At 57.4% G+C, this 23,738-nt stretch overlaps 2 protein-coding genes across 8 annotated transcripts; both read left to right on the forward strand.

Moving 5' to 3' along the window:
- The first annotated feature begins 124 nt into the window (after positions 1-124).
- Positions 125-4,298, forward strand: EFNA4 (ephrin A4). Of its 2 annotated transcripts, none has more exons than XM_036864182.1 (4): positions 125-312; positions 2,428-2,723; positions 3,124-3,192; positions 3,581-4,298. In XM_036864182.1, the coding sequence occupies exons 1-4, from the start codon at positions 200-202 to the stop codon at positions 3,715-3,717; spliced, it is 615 nt and encodes a 204-aa protein (XP_036720077.1). In that variant the 5' UTR covers positions 125-199; the 3' UTR covers positions 3,718-4,298. The 2 variants fall into 2 exon arrangements, with proteins under 2 accessions (XP_036720077.1, XP_036720083.1); XM_036864188.1 differs by having other exon boundaries at positions 137-312; positions 3,127-3,192; positions 3,581-4,294.
- A 9,244-nt stretch (positions 4,299-13,542) lies between these two features.
- Positions 13,543-22,891, forward strand: EFNA3 (ephrin A3). Of its 6 annotated transcripts, none has more exons than XM_036831911.1 (6): positions 13,543-13,755; positions 15,497-15,737; positions 19,820-20,133; positions 20,604-20,669; positions 20,862-20,939; positions 22,645-22,891. In XM_036831911.1, exons 1-6 carry the CDS (start codon positions 13,628-13,630, stop codon positions 22,652-22,654), a joined length of 837 nt encoding a protein of 278 aa, XP_036687806.1. In that variant the 5' UTR covers positions 13,543-13,627; the 3' UTR covers positions 22,655-22,891. The 6 variants fall into 6 exon arrangements, with proteins under 6 accessions (XP_036687806.1, XP_036687796.1, XP_036687835.1 ...); XM_036831901.1 differs by lacking the exon at positions 22,645-22,891 and adding an exon at positions 21,153-22,271; XM_036831940.1 differs by lacking the exon at positions 15,497-15,737 and having other exon boundaries at positions 22,645-22,887.
- Positions 22,892-23,738: the final 847 nt, after the last annotated feature.

Raw genomic sequence — 23,738 nt, forward strand, 5'->3', positions numbered from 1 at the left:
TTGAATGAAGAGGCGGAGACGCGCCCACATTGGTGGAAAGTTATCCAGGGGCGTGGCCTGTGAGTCTCAGCACCCCACCCCCCTTCCCGCAAGTCCCCCCCCCCCCCGCCCCTCCCGCACTTTGTACCTTTCTCGGCGCGACTGCGAAGCGGGACGGGACGGGCCCGCCCGGGCCAGAGCAGACCAGACCCCGGGGGCGATGCGGCTGCAGCCCCTGCTGCGGACTGTCCTCTGGGCCGCGCTCCTCAGCTCCCCTCTGCGAGGGGGCTGTGGCCTCCGCCACGAGGTCTACTGGAACTCCAGTAACCCCAGGTAGCAGGGCTGAAACCTGCGGGCTCCGAGCCGGGCCTGCGCGCTCCCGGGCCGGGCGCGCGCCCGACACTCGCGCTGTGCGCGGCGCCGCCTGGACCCGGCCGCGCGCCGGGGCTCCTTTGTTTGAGCCGGCGGGGGAGGAGGGAGGGGCGAGGCGTGCCCGGGGTCCCCAACCCCTGCCCGCACGCGTTGGGGGGCGAGAGGGGGACCCCAGCCCCGAAGGCAATCGGTGGGGTCTCGGAGCCGGCAGCCGAGAGACCTCGGCCTGCACTCCGAGCCCCGCCCCCCTCGCTTCTCTCTTGGTGATCCCCAGCCTCCCAACGGCCCGAGCTGGGGCGGGCGGACTTGCGGCCGGGGGGCTTTACTCTTGTGAAAGAAGGTTACTCTCCTGCTCGCTTGGCCTTCCCTTTGGTGCTACTCTTTCTCCTGATCTCATTCTGTAACTCTGCTTTCATCTCGTCATTATTAGTCCTATTTCTGTGCAGCCTCGGCCCTGCCCTTCTAGCTGAATCACCTTTAGGCAAGTCGTTTGACCTCCCTAACCTCAGTTATCTCATCTGTAGAATGGGCTAATAATGCCTAGTACCCTGGGAAGTCAGGCGGACTAACTGAGGTCATGTGTGTGAAAGAGGTGCAGGCTACACAGATACAAACTATTATTTATTTCTCTCTCCTGAGCTGCCTGCCTTTGAACGTCGATATTTTTTCCTGTTTCCATCCTCCTCCCCAATTCTCCCTGCCTCCCTCTGCTTTCTCCATCTGTTTTTCTTTCTGATTTTCACTTAAGACAATCTGTGACTCCGTTTGTTCACTCACTAACATTTATTAAGCGTGTACTCTGTGCCGGGATCTGTGCTAGGGTGCTGGGGGTTAGAGATAAGACCTAGGCTCTGCCCTCTGGGAGCCCAAAGAACCCCTGGGCCAGCAAGCTTCGGGACAGGTCATTACAATACCAATGCTGTGTGATAAGAGCTGTTGTTGTCCTCCAACTCTGAATTCCTCACTCTGTTCTAGACTAGTGCCTCTGCATCACTTGGAGGTTTTGTTAAAAATTCAGGTTGCTAGCCCCTAAGCCTGAGGTTTCTGGCTTATTCATTCAATCTACAAATATTTATTGAGCGCTGTCCTTGTGCAAGACACTTTTCCAGGCACGGGGGATGCTGTGGAACAAAACGTACAAAGGCCCAGCTTGTGTTCCAGTAAGTCTGAGCTGAGCCCAGGAATGTGCATTTCTAATCAGAACTCCAGATGCAGGTGGTCTTGAGACCACCCATTGAGAGACAGTTGGGGGCCTTTCATAAGTCAAGTTGGACTCTGTGTATGGTGGGGATGCGGGGGGGGGAAGTGGTTCATGCTCTATTTGATGCTGGAGGGGAACAGCATGTCCCAGGTTTTCCCACCTGCACTGGCTCCCCCAGACAGGTGGAAGGGCGTCCTGAGGAGGCCAAAGATTGATTGGGAGATATGTGGAGGGGGCTCCCCTCTTTGTATGGCACTTGATTGTCCTGGCCACAAAAAAAAAAAAGGGAGGTTCCCACCATCCACTCTCTCTTTTTTTTTTTTTTTTTTTTTACTATGGCATTCTTTTCCGCATTGAATTGAGCTCTTAAAAGGCAAGCCTTCCTCTTTATGCATCTGTTAATGAGGATATTGTTCCCAGTCTCCATCTCTAGTCTGTGACTGCTCTGTGGGCCCAGATCTGTACCCCTTGCCTCTGTGCCCCAGCTTCTTCACAGCAGCCATCCACCTAACATTTATCAAGCACAGGTGCTACACCAGGCCCTGTCTTGGGCACTAGGGCTAGATAGGTGGGTGGCAGCTCCCACCCAAAAGCTAGGGTGTGGTGAGCGGCCTTCTCACATTTGGGCCATGTGGTTATAGGCACTGCAGTCCCTTAACCTCTCTGAACCTGTGAATCGGTTACCTCATCCTTTTCTTGCACTCTGTCTCTCAAGAGGTGTCAGTCTGGGGAACTCGGGCCTTCCTAAGCTGCTCCCTCTCCAGTAGGTGGGGGATTGGCTGGCGGGGACCATTGGGAAGGGGTATCTCTGACCCTCGTGCCCCAGGCGTGCCGTGCCATGAGCCCCTCCGCCCTCACCTACCTTATGCCTGCAGGCTGCTTCGAGGAGACGCTGTGGTGGAGCTGGCCCTCAAGGATTACCTAGACATCTTCTGCCCACACTATGAGGGTCCAGGGCCCCCTGAGGGCCCTGAGACATTTGCATTATACATGGTGGACTGGCCAGGCTATGAGGCCTGCCAGGCCAAGGGGCCGGGTGCCTTCAAGCGCTGGGAGTGCTCCCTGCCTTTCGCTCCCTTTGGCCCTGTTCGATTCTCAGAGAAGATTCAACGCTTCACGCCCTTCTCCCTTGGCTTCGAATTCTTGCCTGGAGAGACCTACTACTACATCTGTGAGTGAAGATGGGCACACTGGCTGCCTCCTGGGGAAGGTGGGGAGGGGAATGGGGCTACCTGCCATTGCCAGCAGTCAAGGCAGAGATCCTGAGGGGTGGGGGAATGAGAGGACTGGGAAGGAAGGCTAGGCCTAGGAGGGGGGAGTGGGCAGGGGGCCTGAGTCCAGGACCGAGTACGAGGACATCTAGAGTGAACCAATAGAGAGGAGAGGAAAGGAAGAGGAACCAGGAAAGAGGACATGAGTAGGGTCACAGATGGCACCTAGATGTGGCCCCAAAATAAGGAAAAGCTTTCCAGGGAACTGGAGAGAAAAGAAGCTGGGAGGGTTTGAAACGGAGTCTGAGGCATGCAAACTAGCCTGTGCTAACTTCTTCCTCCCAATTTCCCACCACCCAGCAGTGCCAACTCCGGAGAGTCCTGGCCAGTGCTTGAGGCTCCAGGTGTCTGTCTGCTGCAAGGAGGACAGTGAGTGGGTTGGGGCAGGGGAGCAACCCTTCTGGCTAGTGTGGGGCCCTCAGGAATGAGGGGAGGAGTGGGAAGAATGTGGGAGCAGCAAACTCTGAGGAACCTCTTCTCCCCCATTTAGTCTGTGGGAGCCTCCCTTACACAAAGGGAGTGGCATCTCCAGGGGCAAGGCTGTCCAAAGCCTTAGCCGAACTGGTGGTCTCTAATGGCAACTAGGAGGAGACTTGGAAGTTGGGGCTTAGAGGTGATGAGGTGGTAGATTATGGGAAGGGATTGGCTAGTTCGGGAGACCCCTTAGAAAGGGGTGGGAGTGAACGGGTAATGGGGAGAGCAGGAAGGAGGCTGCTGAAGCAGGAGGACCCATCAGTGCTACCCCCTCCCCCCACAGAGCCTGAGTCAGCCCATCCTGTTGGGAGCCCTGGAGAGAGTGGCACGTCAGGGTGGCAAGGGGGGGCCACTCCCAGCCCCCTCTGTCTCTTGCTGCTGCTGCTGCTCCCAATTCTGCGTCTCCTGAGAGTTCTCTGAGCCAAGCGGACCCTTCCTGACACCCCCAGGAACCAGAGCCCTCCCAAGACTCCCTGGAGGAGGGCCCCTGCCCCCTACCTGAGCTGGGAGGGCCAAGCCAGACAGACAAGATGGAATAGTGATGGGGGAGGTCAGAGGGTCTGGGGTGACCCTTCCAGGTGCCGGCCTCCTCATCACAGGCTGAAGAGGAGCTGCAGGGGAGCTGCAGACAGCCCTGGGCACCCTGGAACAGAGGCAAGACAAACATAGGGTCTCTGTCAGCTGCTTTGATATTCTCATCCCATCCCCCAGGAAGACTGGGATTTGATAGGATCGGATCCTTGAGCCTGCTGGGGGCCAAGGCCGAAGACCTGGGGACAGGTGATTGCTGGACCAGGTCAAGCAAGAAGCCCAGGCTTGCCATCTGTGCCCAGTGCCCTGTGGGCCTCTTCCCTGGGGCAGCACCTTTCCTCCCCAGGGGGTCACCCACTTGTCTTCTGTGAAGACGGACTTGCCATGAGGTCGAATTTCATGCCAATTTGTATTTTTATAAGTGTCTGGACCAAGCCTTCAATAAACCACCCATCTTTTTGTTGCTTTCCCCAACCTACTGCCCTCTGGCTCCTTCCCTGACATTGGGGGGGGGGGGGACTCCCTGCAGCCTCTGCTCTCAGCTTGGCTTGGCCTGACCTCCCTGCCAGCTGTGCCCAGACCATCCATGCCAGGCCTCAGTAGGCACCCTCTGGGCAGTGTGGGGTGGGTGCCAGCAGCAGCTGTGGAGCTTGGCACCCTCTACCATCTCCCTAGCTGGCTTCCTGTGCTGGGGAGGGGACAGGTGCTCCTGATAGCCCACCCACTTGGGGCACTGCGGAAGCTGTGATAGCACCAAGCAGGGCATTGGGGCAAAAGCAAGGGGTAGTAGAAAGACAGCACCTGGGTTTCAGAATGCCTGGGTCCCTGAGAGCTGGGCGTCCCTCCCCCTCCCCAAGGGCAGTCTGGGCGGTGCCTGGCCTAGAACTGGGAAGGTGGGGTCAGATCAAAGCCTCCTTCCCCAGCGGCCTCTTTGTTCTCCGCTTTTATAAGGAGGAGGAGGTGGGGCCGAGGAGGGAGGGCCCCCTTTGCTCTCAGCCTCACTCTGTCTCTTCCACCTCAGGCAGGCAGAGGTGGCAAGGCTATGATCCACCCCAAGACTAACCGGGGTCCTCTTTCTGAACGGTGTCCTGGGTGCAGCCAGGGAAGGGGTGCCCCTTCCCCCGAAGCTATGCTCTACCCGTCCCGGTGCCCCACAGCCTGCACTGGCACAATGCCGGCCCGCCTGGCACCCAGCCAACGATCGATAGGTGGATGTTGTGCTGATTAGCTCGGCGGGGCTGCGGCGGCTAGAGGCGGCGTGTGAACATGCGCGGGGAGGGGGGTCGCCGTGGAGGGTGCTGGGGGTCCAGAGACTGACAGACCAGACCGAAGTGCTGGAGACTGCGAACCGCTGCCCCACCCCCTTGCACACCTGGGTCGGACCCCGGTCCCTCTGGGTTGGTTCCATTGCTCTGGCTGAGGCCTGGGATGGAGGAAAGCACCGCGGACGGAGCATACATGAGTGGACCCTCCCCCCCCCCCTCATTCAAGGCCACTTTCATAAAATGCCATGTCTGTAGGTACGTGTGCCTGCGTGTCAGGGCCCTCACCCCGAAACAAGATCCTTAGCGGGGGCGAGGGGCTGGAGTGGAGAGAGTGAAGTCTGAGCTGAAGCATGAGCTATGGGTTCGGTCTTCTGGTCCCGAGTTCGAGTTTAGTCTCTACTGTCATCCAGGAGGGTGTCTATATGTCGCCTTGGAAACCGACTGTACTGCTACCTCCGCCCCTCTCCGGTGAAAGCAGAGGCGGCGCAGGCCGGGGATGACTGGTTAGCCTGGCACTGAGGACCGTGCGGGTCTCATCCTGCTCCCAGCGGCCCCAGACACCCTCTCTTCGCGGACCAAGCCGGGCGCGCTCGCTCCCGAGTCTGTGGCCGGCGCGCGGATCCGCCGCTGATAACGCATGTGCGAAAGAGACGCGGGGCCCAGTCGGCTTTCCCCGGCACTCAGACACACGCCCTCACTCTCAGGCAGACGCGCGCACTTGACACAGACACACACCCTTGCTGGCCGCCTAAGCTCCCTGCAGGTGTTAAGGGTGGACACCTGGGCAGCCACGCACTTGGCCTGGGGGCGGGGGGGGGGGGTGCGGTGAAAACTCAGGCCCGCCGGCTGCAGGCCTCAAGCCAGCCCCTCCCTACACTCATTTTCCTTACAGCCTGGGCCCTGTGCGGACAACTGTTTCAGTCCTGGGGCGCGTCTCCAGCGAGGGCCAAGTCCGCTCATGGGACCTAGACGAGCTGAAGGCTCTGGGCCCTACCCATGAGAAGTCCTCGAGGCGTGTTCCGGGGCGCGGTTCCAGGAGGCTGGGAGACCTGCAGGTTTTGGGGCGTCACCGATCTCCCCAAAGCTCAGCGGCGCTAGATGGCCAAGGGTGGGGCCCTCAATTTGCTGGGCCTGCCCTAGTCTTTCCGGAATGATGCAAAAACTCCCCTCATCTTTGCATCACTCTATCTTGCTGTCCCGAGAACCTGAGAGCCCGAGTCTCCGACCTGGATCCTGCTCCCCACTTTCTGGGGTTGCAAGTCTTTCCCTAGAGGCTGAATCCTGGAGTTTGGGTCTTTTTATGTGACCCCACCCTCTTTTCTTCTTCCCTTTCATTAATCCCTTCCTTCCTTTCCTTATTCATTCATACAGCAAATTGTGAGCTCCCAGCGCGTCCTTCTTTCAGTCGGCCACACCAGCTGGGGTCGTCGGGGGATCCCCAGTGGTGACGCAGTTGGAGAAGGGCACTCTGGCTTCCAAATAACCAATAGAATGCCGGGGCCTGGGGCATGAGGTCATCAGTGGTGATGCCCATTGGTTCAGGCCTGGACGTGGAGGGGGGTCCCCATAGCAACCGACGGTGCGTCCGAGCGTAACCTGGAGAGTGGTCTTTGCTTGTGCTTCAACGGCAGCTTGGGTGGTGCTTGGGATGGGGGCGGGGAGGCGAGGGTGGAGCTCTGTTTCCCAGGTCCTGCAGTCCTAGCCCAGCCAAGCTCTTATTTTTCTTGAGATCATTTTTCTCACTCAAAGTAATGGGCAGTGCCACTTAACCCAGGAAGGTTAGGAGGGGAGTATTGGCAACAGCGTTGGGGTCCTGGGTATGGAGCTGATGCCACCTGGAATGATAATTATGAGCTCCTCGCTTTCATCTGCATATCGTCTGCATCTCATTTGCATTCTCTTCATTTAAGGTCAAATTGGGCAGACGTCTCCACATCCCCAGCTCTGTTGCCTGTCTGTATCCCAAATCTATCCCTTAGCGGCTCTCTAATCTACCGCTCAGTTATCCAGTTCCTTACCCCACCTCTCCTCCCAGCCTCCGGTCTCTCCAGGGGTGGGAAGGGGCACAGCCTAGCTAAAGGAGAAAGGATAAGAAGTCTGCCTCTCCCTCTGGATGTTTGGTGACAGATGGGGAGGGCTGGTCTGTACTGCCTAGAGACTAAATTGGCAAAGCAAATGGTGGGGGGAGGTGCCCCGGGCTGAGATGAGGGTCTCCAGGGCCAAATCACCCACATGCCCGACAGGGTGCTGGAACTAGGGATGCCTGCTTCCAGCAAGGGGTAGGCCTGCCCACCTGTCTGGTGCCAGGGCAGCTTCCTTCCTCCAATTAAGCACTAATGAGGTGTCATTAACCCTTACTTTGCCTGCCAGCCCTCAGGTGGTACTCAAATTCATGGTCTCGCACTGAGCAAAAAAGAAGGAGGGACTTTGAGGAAGCTAAGAGGCAGTAGGGTCAGGGGACCAGGAGACAAGAAGGTGGGACTGGAGGCCTGAGTAGCATGCACTGGTTATGCTCTGTGTGCTTCTGAGGGATTCTAGGCATGGTTGTCTCACTATCTGAATGCATTTATTCTTCTGTTCATCAATTCAACAATTATTTATTAAGCACCTCACCTATTCCTATTAACTAAATACCAGGCTGCATGCTAGATGCTGAGGATATACACTTGCATAAGACAGGCTCTCTTCCCTTAAGGAATCTTCAGATTACTCTAGAAGACAAACTGGCCAGCAAATAATTACGATACCAAGTGCAAATGCAGTTATGGAACTGTGCAGAAAGTGCTATGGGAGCACAGGGAAGATGGACTGTCAGAGAAGACTTGGGTTTTTTTTTTTTTTTTAAATTCCTTTTCTTCTTTTTTTTTTTTTTTAATTATTTTTATTTATTCATTTATTTATTTTTGGCTGTGTTGGGTCTTCGTTTCTGTGCGAGGGCTTTCTCTAGTTGCGGTGAGCGGGGGCCACTCTTCATCGCGGTGCGCAAGCCTCTCACTGTCGCGGCCTCTCTTGTTGCGGAGCACAGGCTCCAGACGCGCAGGCTCAGTAGTTGTGGCTCACGGGCCTAGTTGCTCCGCGGCATGTGGGATCTTCCCAGACCAGGGCTCGAACCCGTGTCCCCTGCATTAGCAGGCAGATTCTCAACCACTGCGCCACCAGGGAAGCCCAAGACTTGGGTTTTGAAGGACAAAGTTTATGGCATGGAGGAGTGGTGTAGAACTAACCATGCTTGTGTGTTTGACTCAGTGTATGGGTCCATGTTTAGCTGTGTTTTCAGTACTGCTGGTGTCTGCCCTCCCAGAGCTGTATGTTTTGCATCTGTGTGTACGTGTGTGAGTGTGTATGTGTCTCTGGATTTTCTGTGTCTGGAATCCCTTCTCCCGAACACACATTGTGGTTTTATTACAGATCAGTGTTTGCTGTGAAGCTCTGGCGCAGATTAGCCTGAACCTGCCCAGCCCATGGGAGGGGAAGTGGAGAACTGATGTTGGCTCTTTGGAAAGAGGTGGGCAGGCACCATTTTCACACCTGGGGGCCCAGACCCTTGACACCCCAAGTAGCAGCAGGCTAGCCAAGGGAGACAAGGGCTGGGCTACGGCCTAGGGTGTGCCCAGGCCATGGCCCCCTCTGCCCCTGGCTCCTCACAGGAGACGTGGGGGTTACAACCAACACTCCCCACCAAGATCTCAGGCCCCCTCCCCCAGCCTGTTCCTCTTCTGTCTGTGGAGGAGCAGGTCGGCTCAGGCCTGTCTGCTGGCTCTCTCCCACTGGGAGCGGATCCTTTCCAGGGGACACGAGAGGGCTGGGGAATGCTAGGGCCTAGTGGGAGGCCCCAGGTACCCCACCCTGGCCCTGTGCAGCTCTCTCCAGCCTGGATTCTCCCCACCCACTCTGGGGTGCCACTTCTCTGGGTTTTGCCCAGACATAGCCATCTTTGTCAGGGAAGCACTCAACCAACAGGCAGAGGTTAGGGGCTAGAGCTCTGGCAGTGAGGACTGGCCTGGGGACGGGTGGGGTGAGGAGATTGTGATGCTACTCAGAGGCTCTACCCCAATTCCTTCTGTCGCCTTGCAGCCACTTGCTAGAAAGCTAAATTTCGGTGGCAGGAAAGAGAAGAGACTGTGGATCTAAGGAGAGTTTTAGGGGTTAAGGAGAGGCTCTGGGGTCTGAGAAGAAGGTCAAGGACCCCTCCTTTCACACTGTCAAGGATGTGAGCTTCTTTTTGGCTGTAACTTCTCCTCCCCCCTCATTCTATCTAATCTTTTCCTATCCCATCCCTACTCCCCAAGCCCAAGGTCACCTCTCCCACTATGATAGCTATTAAGAGAAGTTTGGAGATGGGGAGGAACAAATGAAAAAGAGAATCTGAAGCTAGTTTAGGTGGGCAGACCTCAGGATAATAATGATGATGAAGCCTCCATCAATCAAGCACCTTGTGGGTCCTAAATTCTGTGCTAAGTGCTTCCCAGACATGGATCTTAATCCTCATAACAGCCAGCTCTTCAAGGAAGGGTGTCATTATCCCCATTTTACAGATGAGGAAACAGTCTCAGAGAAGTAAGGTGACTAGCACAGTCAGTGAATGGTGGAAATGGAATTTGAACCGAAGCCCATCCTGTTAACTGCCAAGCCCAACTGCTTCCCTCTCAGCTTCTCTAGAAGCACGTTCAGAGTATGCACACGCACCTCCATTGTAACACCCCAGAGATGCCTCTCCACTTCAGGCTTCTGAGCTTGCTGGACTCATTTGAGGGATCAGGGCATGACTAGAATCAGAGGTTATGACGCCTCAACCCCACCCACCAAGCCCTGCATCCTAATTTCCTGTGTCCTGGACCACACATCAGTGCACCGTGTTCCCTGCCGTCAGTCATGTGTGTGGGTCCATGTCAACTCATGGACATCAGAGCACCATGTAGCCGTGCTGACACACACATCACACTTGGAAGTCAGAAGACACGGGCATTGCCCTCCTTGTTGGCACCCAGGGTCCCACGTTAGGACCACGCCAACAGGCTGCCTGCACTGGGGCACACACATGGGCCCTGGGCAAGGTGCGGAACCTGTGAATATTTCATGTCTGGAAGTGGCGGCTGCCTCTCCCGCTCACATACGTGCCTGATCCTCCCTCTCACAGGCTCCTTGTTTATTTGTTTAATGAATTATTTACCCATGGCCCCCCTTCCGTCCTGGCCTCCCCCTCCCCCAGGCCCTAGTCTCCATGATTTATTGAACACAGCTCGGCTCTGTGGTTGCCACCCGATGTCCCGGGAGCCGCCTTGGGCCACGCAGCCTGAGTACTCCCTCTGCCCTTGACCTGTTCAGCTCCCTGCTTCCTTGGCCCCAGGGGGAGGGGTGGGTGGGGTAAGGCACCACATTCACAGAACTCCCAAGGGCCTGAGCTCAGTGCCCCTGGAGAGAACATGGCAGCCAGCAGCATACTGGCAAGCCTGAGGGTCAGAGGGAAATGTAGGCAGAGCCTGCAGGAGAGGAGAAAGAGGCCTGAGGCCCTAGAGAAAGAGGATCAGCCCCGTGGAGAGAACCCCAGCTTCCACAGAGGCCGTCACTCTGCAGAGGGGTGTCGGTCAGGGCCCAGGCCTTAGAGTGTTTCAAACTATAGATTGTAACTGATTAAGGGTGATACAATCAAGGAACCAATTTTCTGGGTCTTAACGAGCTTTGTACTTTATTTAATAAATTTTTAAGAATAGAATAGAAGAAAAATATGAGTGCATCTTCTGTAATAAGGGAAAGTATTGCTTCATGAAACATTATTTCAGTTATATGTGAATGCGTGTGTGTCTGTGTGTGTGTGTGTGTGTGTACTGTATTGCAAATGCAAAATATACATCTTATTGTGAGTCACAGTCAGGACAGATTTGAGTCACTCTTATAAACAGAGGCCCTAGGCCCCACTGATGGAGGCCTGGGTCCTTCCATGACCCAGATGCCACAGAAACAGGCCTAGGTCTCAGATCCGGTTCCAGGCCTGTAGACAGTGGCCCAGATCTTTCTTACACACAGAGACCCAAACCCTAGAGAAGTCCAGACCCCATGAATAGAGGCCTATTGACAGGCCTAAGCATTACAGCTGGAAGCACATATCCTATACTCAGAACTGCCACATACACGTGTGTGGTTTGTGCCTGGCACAAAGGAGCCACCCAAGAAGTAGTAGAGGCGATCAGCCCAAGCTCCCTCACTAAGATAGAGAGACACATAGGGCCACCTCCCACAGAATGAAGCGGCACCTTTGTTTTTGCACAAAGGCACTGCTTGCCAAGAGATGAACCCTAAGGACTGGGTCTGCATAGAGGGGTGGCTTTTCTAATTCACCCAAAAGCCCAAATCAGCCAGCACCTGATTTAGATAGGGGCCCAGATAGACAGAGCACCATATCCCATAGACAGAGGCCTAGGCTCTATAGAGTGTCTCAGAACTTAAAAACCAGAGGCTTAGACCCCATAGAGAGAGCTGCTTAAATCCTGGAGAGAGAGCTCCAAACTGTAGAGAAAAGAACTCAGTTATTGAGCAGGGGTTGGGGGGGAGCATGCTAGATTCTAAAGAGGAGTATCTGAGCCCTACAGAAAAGGGCCCAAATCCTTAAGTGGGACCCAGATTCTATAAATAGGACTTCTAAAACGGAATTTAAAGTCCTAGGCCAAACCAGCAAGCTCCCACTCCCTATGAATGTGGGCAGCCTCTCTGCCAACTGTGGGCCCAACAGAGAGAAGCCTCCCTTTGCAGAGCAGGGATGTGGGTAGGCAGGGAGGAGGCTGGGATTTGTGGCACCTGGAGTAGGCAGGTCAGCATCATTTGGGTGAAACAAATCTCCTTGGGGATGGAGTCTGGGGGGAGGGAAAGCTGTTTGCAATGTCCCCCATTCCCACCTCAAGGGGCCTAATTTATTTTCTGGCTTCTGAGAAGAGAGAGATCTCCCGGGGTGAAGAGGAGCCCAGGGAGGACAGAGCCTGCCCTTGCCTGGCAGCAGCTAGGCACGGGGCTTTTTCTGGTTGGCACTGCCCCTCCCCCAAACCCAGCATCTGAGGCCGAATTGTGGTCAGGACTCCTTTCCCACCAACAATAAGCAGATAAAGAGTGCCTGTATGTCCTCTCTCCTGCAGTAAGAAGAAAAGAGCATCATGCCTGTCACCCTGCGCACAGGTGGTTGGATTGGTTTCTAAGAGTCTGCTCTGAGAGACCTGGTCCTCCTGATCACGCTTAATCTGAGCCTCTCCAAAAAAGGGGATGAGGGGTGGATACCCCCTAGGTCCGGATTCTAGACCCTTTCCCTCAACTTCTACTTCACAGGAAAAGAGAGAAGAGGAGAGTGCAGAGCTGTGTGTGTGTCAGAGTGTGTGCATGGTCTTGTGTGTGAGTCACTGTGTGTGTGTCTGGGTGTGTGCTCCTAAGTCTCTGTGTACCTAATCCCTGTGTTTCTACAGATCTCTAGTTGTCTGATAGTACCTTTACCTGTGTGTGTCTCCAAAAGGTTATCTGTGTGTGTGTCTGTACGTCTGTATCAAATGCCTGTGTTTCTATGTTCTCTGCCTCTGGGTGTCTGTGCCTTTTCTCCTGAATGTGTGAGTGTAATGTCCGTGCCTGGGTGCCACTGTGAGGACAATGACTATGGTGAGAGCTGGAATACAAGGTGCTCTGCCTACTGCCCTCTTGTTAGCATCTGTAAGAGTAGCAGTGAGAATGCCTGGGGACACCACTGGCTGCGCTGGGAGGGGGCTCTGGTTGAGTGTGAGTAAAGAATCCTTTGTAGGTGTCCCAGGGAAGCCTGTTTTGCTCTAGCTGACTCTCCTTGGTCCCTCCTCTGCCTTGGGTCCTGGACTGCCGAAGGCCCTTCCAGCACCCAGTATTGACATTCTTGAGGGCTGAGCTACTCTACACTACCTCCAAGAAAAATAAGCCGCCTGCTCAGCTGGGGGCTTCAGGTCAACAGCTGTCAGGTCCTAGGTGGCAGCTGAGGGCTTCTCGGCCACCCTCTAGAACCCACCTGACTCCTCATGCACATGGGAAGAGGGGCATGAAGGGAGCAGAGGACCAGACTGTTCAGAAAGGAGGGGGGCCTAGTTCTACTTATTAAGGGGTCCTGGACCCCCAGCTTCTTTTCAAGTCTCCTTCGCCCCATCCCAGAAATGAATGTTCACAGGAGATCAAGATCCCTGTCTTGGCCTCCCTAATTCTTCTCCTGGGAACTCCAGACTGGGGAGCAGAAGGCCCAGGACCGGCGGTAGCAAATTAAACCTACGAGTGAGAGGCGAGTAGCGCTCCGGTTGTTCCCGAGGGGGCAGCACGGTCCTCACCTCCCACGCGCCGCGCGGGCTCCGGGCCCGAGCGGGGCGGGGCCTGGCGGGAGCGCGCCAGGGGCGGGGCTTCAGGGACGCGCCCGGGAGGGCGGAGGGAAGGGCTGGGGGCGTGGCCTAAGGCTCTGGGGCCGACGGCGGCGGCAGCAGGGAGCTGGGAAGCAAGAAGCCGGGAGCGCGGGGCTCAGTCGGGGGGCGGCGGCGGCGGCGGCTCCGGGAATGGCGGCGGCTCCACTGCTGCTGCTGCTGCTGCTTGTGCCCGTGCCGCTGCTGCCGCTGCTGGCCCAAGGGCCCGGGGGGGCGCTGGGAAATCGGCATGCGGTGTACTGGAACAGCTCCAACCAGCAGTGAGTCGGGGGCCCAGGGAGCCCATGCGTCCCGCGTCAGTGAGAGGGGGAGGCCTGGGAAGTCCTGGTGGAACCTGGGGTGGGAGTCCTGGGAGACCATAGCTGGGGGCTAGGAGGCGAGGGAGAGGGGGAAACACTCTGTGGGCATCTATGACACTCGGGGGGTGTCTGAAAGAGGCTGTTAAGGTATAGTAACCAGGGCTTGGGCCGTGCTGAGGAGGCTGCTCGGGGACACCCCACCCTACCTTGGCTTCTCTCCACACCCGCCTCTGGAATAGCTTACCCCCACCCGACAGTCCCCCCATCTTCCTCTCCTTCGGCCGGGCTGGGGTTTGGGAGTACCAGTGTGCTGGGGATAGGCCGCCGCACTTGGGGGACCCAGGGGTGACCTGTTTTCAGCCGTGAGAGTTTCAAGGGGTTCTGTCTATGACCGCTGCTTTTAAAAGTGGAGTCCAGAGCTGAGGCAAGGAGTCCGACCAAGCACCTCCTCAGAACGAAGGCGAATGGGTTACCCTGGTTGTATGGATAAGCCCGGTTGGGGTGAGCTGGGGCTGGGCTGCCAAGTTGGGGGGCTCTGGAGGTGCTGCTTGGATAGGATGGGAACGTGGGGTACCGGCGAAAGGGAGGGAGGCAAGGAGATGGCGTGTCACACACACACACACACGCCCGGGCTGGGGACGGCGTGTGGCTCCAAGAGTGAGCGGGCGTGCGCGGCTGTCAGTGTGCGTGTGTGTCTGAGTGTGTGATTTGTGTGTCTGCGTCGGCGATCGTCTGGGGGTGGGAGCGGGCGACGGGTCGGGGATGGGGCTGCGGTCGCTGTCCGCGTGGCCGGCCGCTTCTGGGCTAGGGTGGCTGGCCGCGGTCTGGGCGGGTGTCAGGGCGGCCGTGTGGTTTCCCGGGGTATGTGAAGCGGCGGCTGGGTGCCGGCTGCGGGGCCAGGTCCTCATTCTGCTCAGTCCTTGCTGCCCTTGTGTTCTCCTCCCCGCCGAGCCGCCGTGTGTATCACCCCGGCCGCCTCCGTGTGTGTCTCTGTGTGTGTGTGTGGGGGGGGAATCCCTGGGGACACGGGGGTCACTGTCACACCTACCCAGGCGGCGGCGGTGGCACTGTTTCTGGCTCCCCACCCCAGGGGGCGACTAGGGAGCAAATGGCGAGGCCCCACGGGAGGGGACTGAGAAGGCCGGGCGGCCGCGACCCCCAACCTCCCTGGGGAAGGAGTGCCGCTCGCCGCTCCGCTCTTTGTTGTTTGGGGCTCTGCGCCTCCCCCTCTCTCCCTCCTCGCGCCCGGAGTGTCAGACTGGGGGTGGGGATGAGCCAACGACGCCCCCCTCTCGCTTCCCATGGAAACCTCGGGGTTGGGGATACGGCCCCTCCCCCCCCGGACCGAGACTCGGAGAAATCCGGGGGGCGCTGGGGGCTGACTCCCCTGCTCAGTCTAGCTCGTCCCCCTCCCCCAGACTCACACGTCCGCCCCCCACCCCGCTAGAGTCTGGCGGGGGGCGGGGAGCAGAGAGCGCGCAGGTGAGGGGCCCCGGATTCCTCACCACCGTCAGGGCACCCCCATATTCTTAGGAGAAGCCGGAGCCAGGGGGATGCGGGAATGGCGGGGCGGGGGGAAGGGGAATGTTGTCGATCAGGTTCCCCTCCCCTCATACACCTGGGCGCAGGTGAAAGCCCTGGGAGGGGGTGGAGGAGCCCAGGTTCCCAGAGCCTCCTTTCTGTCTTCCCCGCTGCCCCACAGGTCTGGACCGGCAGAGATGGGAGGGGGCGCGCACCGGGCCGGGAGGCCGCCGCCGCCCCCGCCTCGCTTCCTCCGCCTTTGTTGCCGCTGCGCCCGGGCTCCCCGGCTCCCTCACTGCGGCAGCCGCGGCCCCATAAATCGTGAGAGCGACGTGCTCCGGAGCCGGGAGCGGAGAGGGCCAGGGAGCTGGGGGCGGGGCCGGGCCGAGCCACAAGCTCCCGCGCCCCCTCCCCCCGGTCACGTGAGCTGGGCTCCTGGCTCCCACCCCCCGTCATTGCCGAGGGTCTCTGCCCCTTGGGATCACGTGGAGAGGGTCTTGCGACCCCGCCTCCTGGGGGTCACGTGGGAGGGTACTGGTGGAAATTGTGCGCTGGCCTCTTTGACAGACCTGGGGGCAGTGCCCTGCACAGCGACCGTGATCTCTCTTCCTATCTCCCACTCGGCCCCTCCGTTTGGTCCTCTGGAATAGGCGAGACCTGTTCCCAACCTGGCCCAGAAACTAGGGATTGGGCGAACTATACTGGAGGAAAGCGCGAGAGTGTGAGGTCGAGGGGTCCCCTGAGCCCGGAATCGAATTGGGGGGGGCAGGACTGGCCGATGGCCAAATATATGCGCCCAGGCCCGTGTTTCATTTCTTTGTAGAAGTGTGCAAAGGTGCTGGTCTTCGCCCCTGTCTCAACAAGCGTACGGAACATCTTTCTCTAGCTGTCTCCCTACCTGTCTCTTTATCTCTGAAATGTTTGTTGCTTATCTCTCTTTCATTCATACATTTATTGAACAAATATTTATTGAGGCTATATACTACGTCCCTGTTGGTCCTTCTCTCTCTCTCTTTTCTCTCTGTCACCGAGTCTCTGCCCTGAACCCCTTCCCCGTCCCTGATATTCTGCTTTGCGTCCCTCCGTCTCCGTCTTTGCTGTCTGTGGGCCTCTCTGGAGCGGCCTCTACGTCTCTCCCTTTCTCCAAGCCTCTCTCCCGTCTCATTCTCTTCCCTCTCTCTCTCGGTTTCTGGATCCCTCTCTTTCGCTGTGTCTCACTCCCTTTCCCCTCTCAGTGAATCCGGTTTCTGTACATCCCCCCTCTCGGTGTGCGTCTCCCCCTCTCTCCATTTCTATGTGTCTCGCTTTCGGCGGGTCTCTCGCGCTTCTCCGCCGCTGCAGATCAATAAACCTTCGCCGCCGCCGCCGCCGCCGCCTCCGCCGCTGTCGCAGGGAGGAGGGGCGGGGATATGGGGCGCGCTGATTTTCTCCCATCCGACGCCGTCCGGAGAAGCCCGGGGCCCAGTCCCGGGCTGGCAAGACCCAGTGCGGTGGGGCGCCGAGGCCCGGGGCGCCGGAGGGGTGAGGGGGTGTCAGCGTGAACGCGCCGCCCCGCGAGCGTTCTCGCCAGTCACCCACCCAAGCCCGGGTGCGCGGACCCCACGCCGCACACACGTGGTCAGGCCTAGTCTGCTGGGGTGAGCGGCGCGCAGCCTCGGGGGCGCGCGCTAGAGAGAAGGAGAACCGGGGGCCGGTGTCTTTATCCCTCCTCCACTTCCTTAGCTCTGCATCCTGGCGTCTAGGGGTGGGGGCAGGGATTTAACAAGTTCAGCTCTCTGGGGATCCTTCCCCTACTCCCTGGTCTGTTAGACACCCTGTTTACCTGCCCCTAATTGCCCCAGGGGGAGAGGTTTGCTCCTTCCCCGCTCCCCCACCGCCCACCCCACCAGGCTCGAACGGGTAGGGCACTGAAGGAGTGAAAGTGAGGGGTCGGAATGCGCACCGGGGGCGGCGAGAGCCGGGAGAAATGAAATAACAGGGTGAGGGGGCACCCCCTCCAGGTGGGGTGTGTTGACACGCCTTTCTGCAAGAGAAGTGGGAGGCTAGGAGGGGATGAAGTGAGGAAGAATAGAGAACTGTTTGAAGGGGCAGGCACGACCCAGTCCCCAGATCCCAGCCTGTCCTCCTCTCCCGTGGGGCGGGGCGTGGGGTGTGGCTCTAGGTTAGAGAGGTGCGGCCCTGGAGGGGGGGTGAGCTGTGGCGCTAAGCCGGGGCCTAGCGGCACCTCCCTCTTCAGTGCCAAGGCTGGGAGGATGACAGATTCAATTAAAGCGCCCAAGCCAAGCAGACACCTCAGGTCTCCCAGGAGGTGTGGCTGGGGATTCCTGGCACCCAGCCCTTTGCCCCCTGTCTACCAGCTACCAACTGGGCACAGTCATTCCACAAGCAGTTCTTTCTCCCACATGCCCAGCTTGCGGGGGAGGTGCATTTCAGGGGCTGTTCCACTCAGCCCAGGGATGGGAAAGAGGTGGCTTCTCTTCAGTTGTGGTTGCCCAGCAACCTTTGTATAAGGCTACTCCCCTCTGTGTTGAGGAAACTGAGGTACCTGTTTGGCTTCCTCTCTGCTAGAGCAGGGTGTGTTGTGGAGGAACTGGTCAGTGCCCTAGGGAGGCGCTACTTCAGAGTAGGGCTGGAAACCTGGGCGAAGCTCAAGGACAGAGGCCCCAGTGTGCCTGTGCAGCTGCTCCAGGCCTGGCACTGGTGGCCCCCTCCTCAAAGCCTGTGGAGAAAACAGTAGACTTTGGGCTTGGGGATAGAGAGGCAAACCTGGGGTGGTGGCTGGGAGCTAGGCCTGGTCTAACCCGTTTTCCTGCTCCCAGTGCCCCAGGCAGAGGCTCCTGCCCACCTGAGTGCCAGGGCCAGGGAGGGGCCAGAGTGACCCATCACTCCCATGGGAACCGAGTGGGGCTGGTGGTATTCCTGATGATTCAGGGAGGCTGTGCCCATTCTTACTGGGGTGCTCAAGCACCAGCTCTTACCTATCTGCCTTACTGCTAGGCTTGGAAGGGAGTGTCTGGGGAGGGGGTGGCACAGGCAAGGCCAAGGAAGTAGGGTGAGGTGAGGAGGGACCCTCAAGGCCCCATGCCATCCAAAGGCCTCCAAGCTCGTTTCCCTAATGGACCTAGTTACTGTTTGTGGAACTGGGAGGTGCCTGGCGACATGGGGAGTGAGTCTCTCCCCTCAGGGAGTTCCAGGGACCAGGGACCCCAGTGGTTTGATATTTTGCCAAGTACCCCATGCCTTCCTGTGTCCACCACACTCCCCTCTCACTGCCAAGATGTGTGCATTCTTATGCTAAGGAAATTAGGGGAAACTCCTGCCTACTTCTCTGAGTTTCTTTCTCCATTCAGATGCTTCTCCCATCCCCACACCACTCAGTACCACCATGGAGAGCAGTAAGACCAACACTTTGATGATAACTAGCAAGGCAGGTGGGGATTACAAGGGACCCAGCATCTGCTTCTCTGCTCATAGAAGGATCAGGGAAGTAAGAGGCACAGCCATCTTGTCTGGGCACTATGCCCACTACTTTTCCCAGCATCATCATCACCTGGGGCGTTGGCGTCCAGGTTGAGGAGGGAGGTGTATAGAGACAGAAGTTTTGGCTAGTTAGCGTGGCACCACATGGAGCCTTGGTGTTGAGTCCCTTAGCTCCCTGATCTATTGTGTCACGTTATTGGGGACCTAATTGTCCGTGGCCTCAGGGTGGAGGTCAGTGGGACTCAAGGTACAGAGGCCAGTCATACTGTAGAGGGAGCGTGTGCCAGTGTGTGTGTGTATGGGAAGAGCAGGAAGAGAGCTTGAGATTGCTGGGGTCAACCAATACTGGCATGCCAGTCCAGCTCACATATCACCTAGTTTTTCTATGTGTATGCCGCCTATGAGTGGGCGGTGGACATATTTGTGTGTGTGCCATAGAACTTGTGCATGTATATGCATGAAGCCTCCATACATGAGTCTGTGAGGGCAGGTCCTGTCCGACTCGCCTTTGGGGGCGGACTGGCAGCAGCAGGAAAGCATGCTGGGAGAGGCGATGGAGAGTGCGCATCCCTCGAAGGGATCCCTCCCACTTTCACACTTCCATTCCTTCTATCCTTCCTCCCCACTAGTGAATTATGGGGGATGGACAGAGGAAATCCGGGCCTGGGTCTGGGAGTCGCAGGGGCCTGCGCCGTTTCTGTGGTAACCAAAGCATAAGTTCCCTTCTTCCCTCCACCCTTCTCCCCCGCCTCTTTTTCTTCGGAGGCCGGCCGGGCTTCCCTGCGCCTTTGCTACCCTCTGGTGGCCACTATGAGAAGGGCAGAACAAGGAGTGGGCCTGGAAGGATAGTGGCGGGACTGCCAGCACTAGGGCCCTGGGGACAGAGACAGGGACTGAGAAGAGAGGAAGCTCAGAAGAAAAGCCGGGAGGCTCCGAGGACCCTGGGGAAGGTCTGCGGAGCGGTGAGGTGGAAAGTGGGTTGGCTTTGGGTTTGTTCTCTCTGACCCGCTTCCTCTCCCCACAGCCTGCGGCGAGAGGGCTACACGGTGCAGGTGAATGTGAACGATTATCTGGATATTTACTGCCCGCACTACAACAGCTCAGGGGTGGGCCCGGGGGCGGGGCCAGGGCCCGGAGGCGGGGCGGAGCAGTACGTGCTGTATATGGTGAGCCGGGCAGGCTACCGCACCTGCAACGCCACCCAAGGCTTCAAGCGCTGGGAGTGCAACCGACCGCACGCTCCCCACAGCCCCATCAAGTTCTCGGAGAAGTTCCAGCGCTACAGCGCCTTCTCTCTGGGCTACGAGTTCCACGCGGGCCACGAGTACTACTACATCTGTAAGTGACGGCCAGGCGGCGGACCAGGGCGGGACCTAAGAGTGCCAGGGAGTGGAGTCCCGAGGGGCCGGGGGCGGGCCAACGCTGCAAGGCACTAGGTCTCCGTCTCTTGGAGTGATACCTCGGGATGAGGCGTTGGGGCTGGGGACCTCAGGGTTCCAGCTCAGAGTCGTGAGGCTAAGAAAGAGGTTTAGTGGCACTCCAAACTTTGGGTCGCAGAGTCACTGTTTCTGTGAGGGACATTCCGGGGCCGGGACCTCAGGGGTCATTGTTTCTTGAGGGATGGGACCCAAGGGGCTTCTAGGGCTGACGGCGGAGCCACCACGACCAATGCGCAAAGGGTGGAGGAGGTACTGAAGGACACTGCCCAAGAGGGGCAGTTTGGAGGGGGTGAGAAAGAGAGTTTCTGAGCGAGGAGGGCACGGGGTGTAAATCTGGAGAAAGCGACTCAGGCCCAGTCTCCTCCCCAGCCACGCCCACCCACAATCTGCACTGGAAGTGTCTGAGGATGAAGGTGTTCGTCTGCTGCGCCTCCAGTGAGTATAATAGGCTCCCAGCCGCGACCCCATCCTCGGCTCCCCTGCTTTGGGGCTCCCCTGGCTTCCTGGGGGTGGGGGCGGAGGGCACAGGCGAGGGGGACTCGCTCCTCAGCTGTAACAGGGGGAGGGAATCCTGGCCCTGACTATCCCCTCCTCTCCCCCCCCCCCCGCCCCCCCCCCCCCCCGCAGCATCGCACTCCGGGGAGAAGCCGGTCCCCACTCTCCCCCAGTTCACCATGGGCCCCAATGTGAAGATCAACGTGCTGGGTGAGTCTGCGCAGCGCCCTCTGGTGGCCACTGCTGGAACCGCAGCCCCCTCCCCGGTGGCTGCTCATCTTGCATGTCTTTCCCGGGGGCACCGATCTTTACCACCCCCGTGGGTGATCCACGTCCCCCGCTCCATTGCTGCTGCCGCTGCCGCGTGCCCCGCCCCAGCACGCAGCACAGCTCTCACCAGTCTGTCTGTTCATCTATCCACAGAAGACTTTGAGGGAGAGAACCCCCAGGTGCCCAAGCTTGAGAAGAGCATCAGCGGGACCAGCCCCAAGCGGGAACACCTGCCCCTGGCAGTGGGCATCGCCTTCTTCCTTATGACACTCTTGGCCTCCTAGCTCTGCCCACTCCCTTGGCGGGGAGAGGTGGAGTGGGGCTGGGACAGAGCAGGGAGGCTTTGGCCTCTCCAAGGGAAGCCTAGCCTTGGGGCCTAGACCCCTCCTCCGATGGCTGGAACTGGGGTCTGCACCATACATCTGTGCCCACCCCTTCTGCCCCCTCCCCACCAAGTAGGGCACTGTAGTGGACCAGGCGCAGGGACAGCCAAGGGTTCCAAGTGGCCTTGTGGCTCTGGTAATGTTTGGTACCAAACCCGGGGGGCCATAAGGGGCAGTGCTCAGGACTCCCTGCCCCCTGGTACCTTTCTCTGACCCCTGGTGCCCTCCCCCCTTGAGAGAGACAAATGTGCCCCAGAGAGAGCAAATCGAAGTGTGGGAGACACCCCCAATCACTCTTTTCCAGGGGCAGAACATGGGGAGGGGACTGGATGGGCGAGGGGATGGCACCGCCTGCTGCCCCCTTCCCCTGTTTACAGCAATAAGCACGTCCTCCTCCCCCTACTCCCACTCCCAGGATTGTGGTTTGGATTGAATCCAAGTTTACAAGTAGACACCCCTGGGGGGGCCGGCAGTGGACAAGGGTGACAAGGGGTGGGCATTGGGGTGCCAGGCAGGCATGTACAGACTCTATATCTCTATATATAATGTACAGATGGACAGAGTCCCTCCCCCTCCTTAACCCCCTGACCTTCCTTGACAACCCCTTCCAGCTTCAGACCCCTTCCCCACCAGGCTAGGCCCCCCACTGGGGGACCACCTGGCCCCTCTTTTGTCTTCTGTGAAGACAGGACCTATGCAACGCACAGACACTTTTGGAGACCGTGAGACAACAACGCCCCCTCCCCTCCAGCCCTGAGCGGGGACCCAGCTCCCAGGACCTTGCCCTGCCCATCCTCTGTGGTCCCCACCCATTCTCCTGGGCCTTTTTCAAGTGCTTTGGCTGTGACTTTCATACTCTGCTCTTAGTCTAAAAAAATAAACTGGAGATGAAAATAACTGAGTGTGTGTGATTTCCAGAGGCCATCACTCTTCTGTACATCGGTTAAATAAACCCCACAGGTCACAGGGCCTAGGGAGGGGACAGGACTCTAGGGCCAAAGGGTCAACTGAACACCTTGTTCTGTGGCTCATCTCCCCTAAGGAGGCAGCTCTGTGTGAAGGGAGCAATAAGGGCTTCCGAGCAGGGCATGGATGACTTTGGGCAACTCATTCAACCTCTCTGAGCCTCAAGTATCTCATCAGAAAATTTAGGTTATAATACACTTCTCACAGGGTTGGTGTAAAAATTAAATGGCAGAGGGAGTATAAGGCTCAATCAGTGATGGTTTTCTCCTTTTCTTCCCATTCCATTCTGTAACCAGAAGTTCTTGACTGGAGTCTATGGATTTCAGGGGGGTGTGAACCTAGATAGGAAAAAATTATATCTTTATTTTCACTCGCCTGTAACTGAAATTTAACATTCTCCTACGTACTTGGGCAATAAGCCACAGTAGTGGGCTTCCCTGGTGGCTCAGTGGTTAAGAATCCACCTGCCAATGCAGGGGACACGGGTTCAAGCCCTGGTCGGGGAAGATCCCACATGCCGTGGAGCAACTAAGCCCGTGTGCCACAACTACTGAGCCTGCGCTGTAGAGCCCCTGAGCCACAACTACTGAGCCCACGTGCCACAACTACTGAAGCCCACGCACCTAGAGCCCCTGCTCTGCAACAAGAGAAGCCACCGCAATGAGAAGCCTACGCACCACAACAAAGAGTAGCCCCCGCTCACCGCAACTAGAGAAAGCCCGCACGCAGCAACGAAGACCCAACGCAGCCAAAACTAAATAAATAAATAAAATTTTTTTTAAAAAATGTGAAGGTAAAACAAAGAAGCTTTAAAAACAAAAAATAGCCACAGTAGTTTAAAGAGCGCCTGTGACTTTGTAACAGACACAGATGTGTTCAGACTGCGTTATAGTTTTTGAAAATATCTCAAAATATCATTTACTCTCAACACTACTTTGAAATAACCGTAGTTGTTAGATCTTGTTTTTAAGGTGTTAATAAAGAAGCATATATATTACTATACCAAAAAATGTAAATGTTCTGATAACTGTGTTTCAATATAATTGGTTTCCTTTATAATCCTTTGTAATTTTATTTTTTTCATTTAAAACATTATGGCCAAAAGGCTGAGAGTTTGCTGGTGTTGGAGCCGCACATAACTACAGCACCCTACATCCATCAGGAGAGTGAGGGGACAGAAGGCAAAAGACGGGACAGTGGCTGAAGCAGTCAAAAAGGTCACAGCCCCACCTAAGCCCAGTGAGGTCAGGGTTGTACAGGTGGGAACTTCAGGAGGGCGGTGAGGGGTTGCTGATAGGGACCAAAATCTATCCAGGCTTCCCTTGCCCAGCCAAGCTCCCTGGCCCAGGGAGGGGGTGCATTTTTCCTCATTGCCAAGCAGTGACTCCAG

Source organism: Balaenoptera musculus, chromosome 1 (assembly GCF_009873245.2).
Source record: "Balaenoptera musculus isolate JJ_BM4_2016_0621 chromosome 1, mBalMus1.pri.v3, whole genome shotgun sequence".
In the NCBI taxonomy this organism is placed as follows: Eukaryota; Metazoa; Chordata; class Mammalia; order Artiodactyla; family Balaenopteridae; genus Balaenoptera; species Balaenoptera musculus.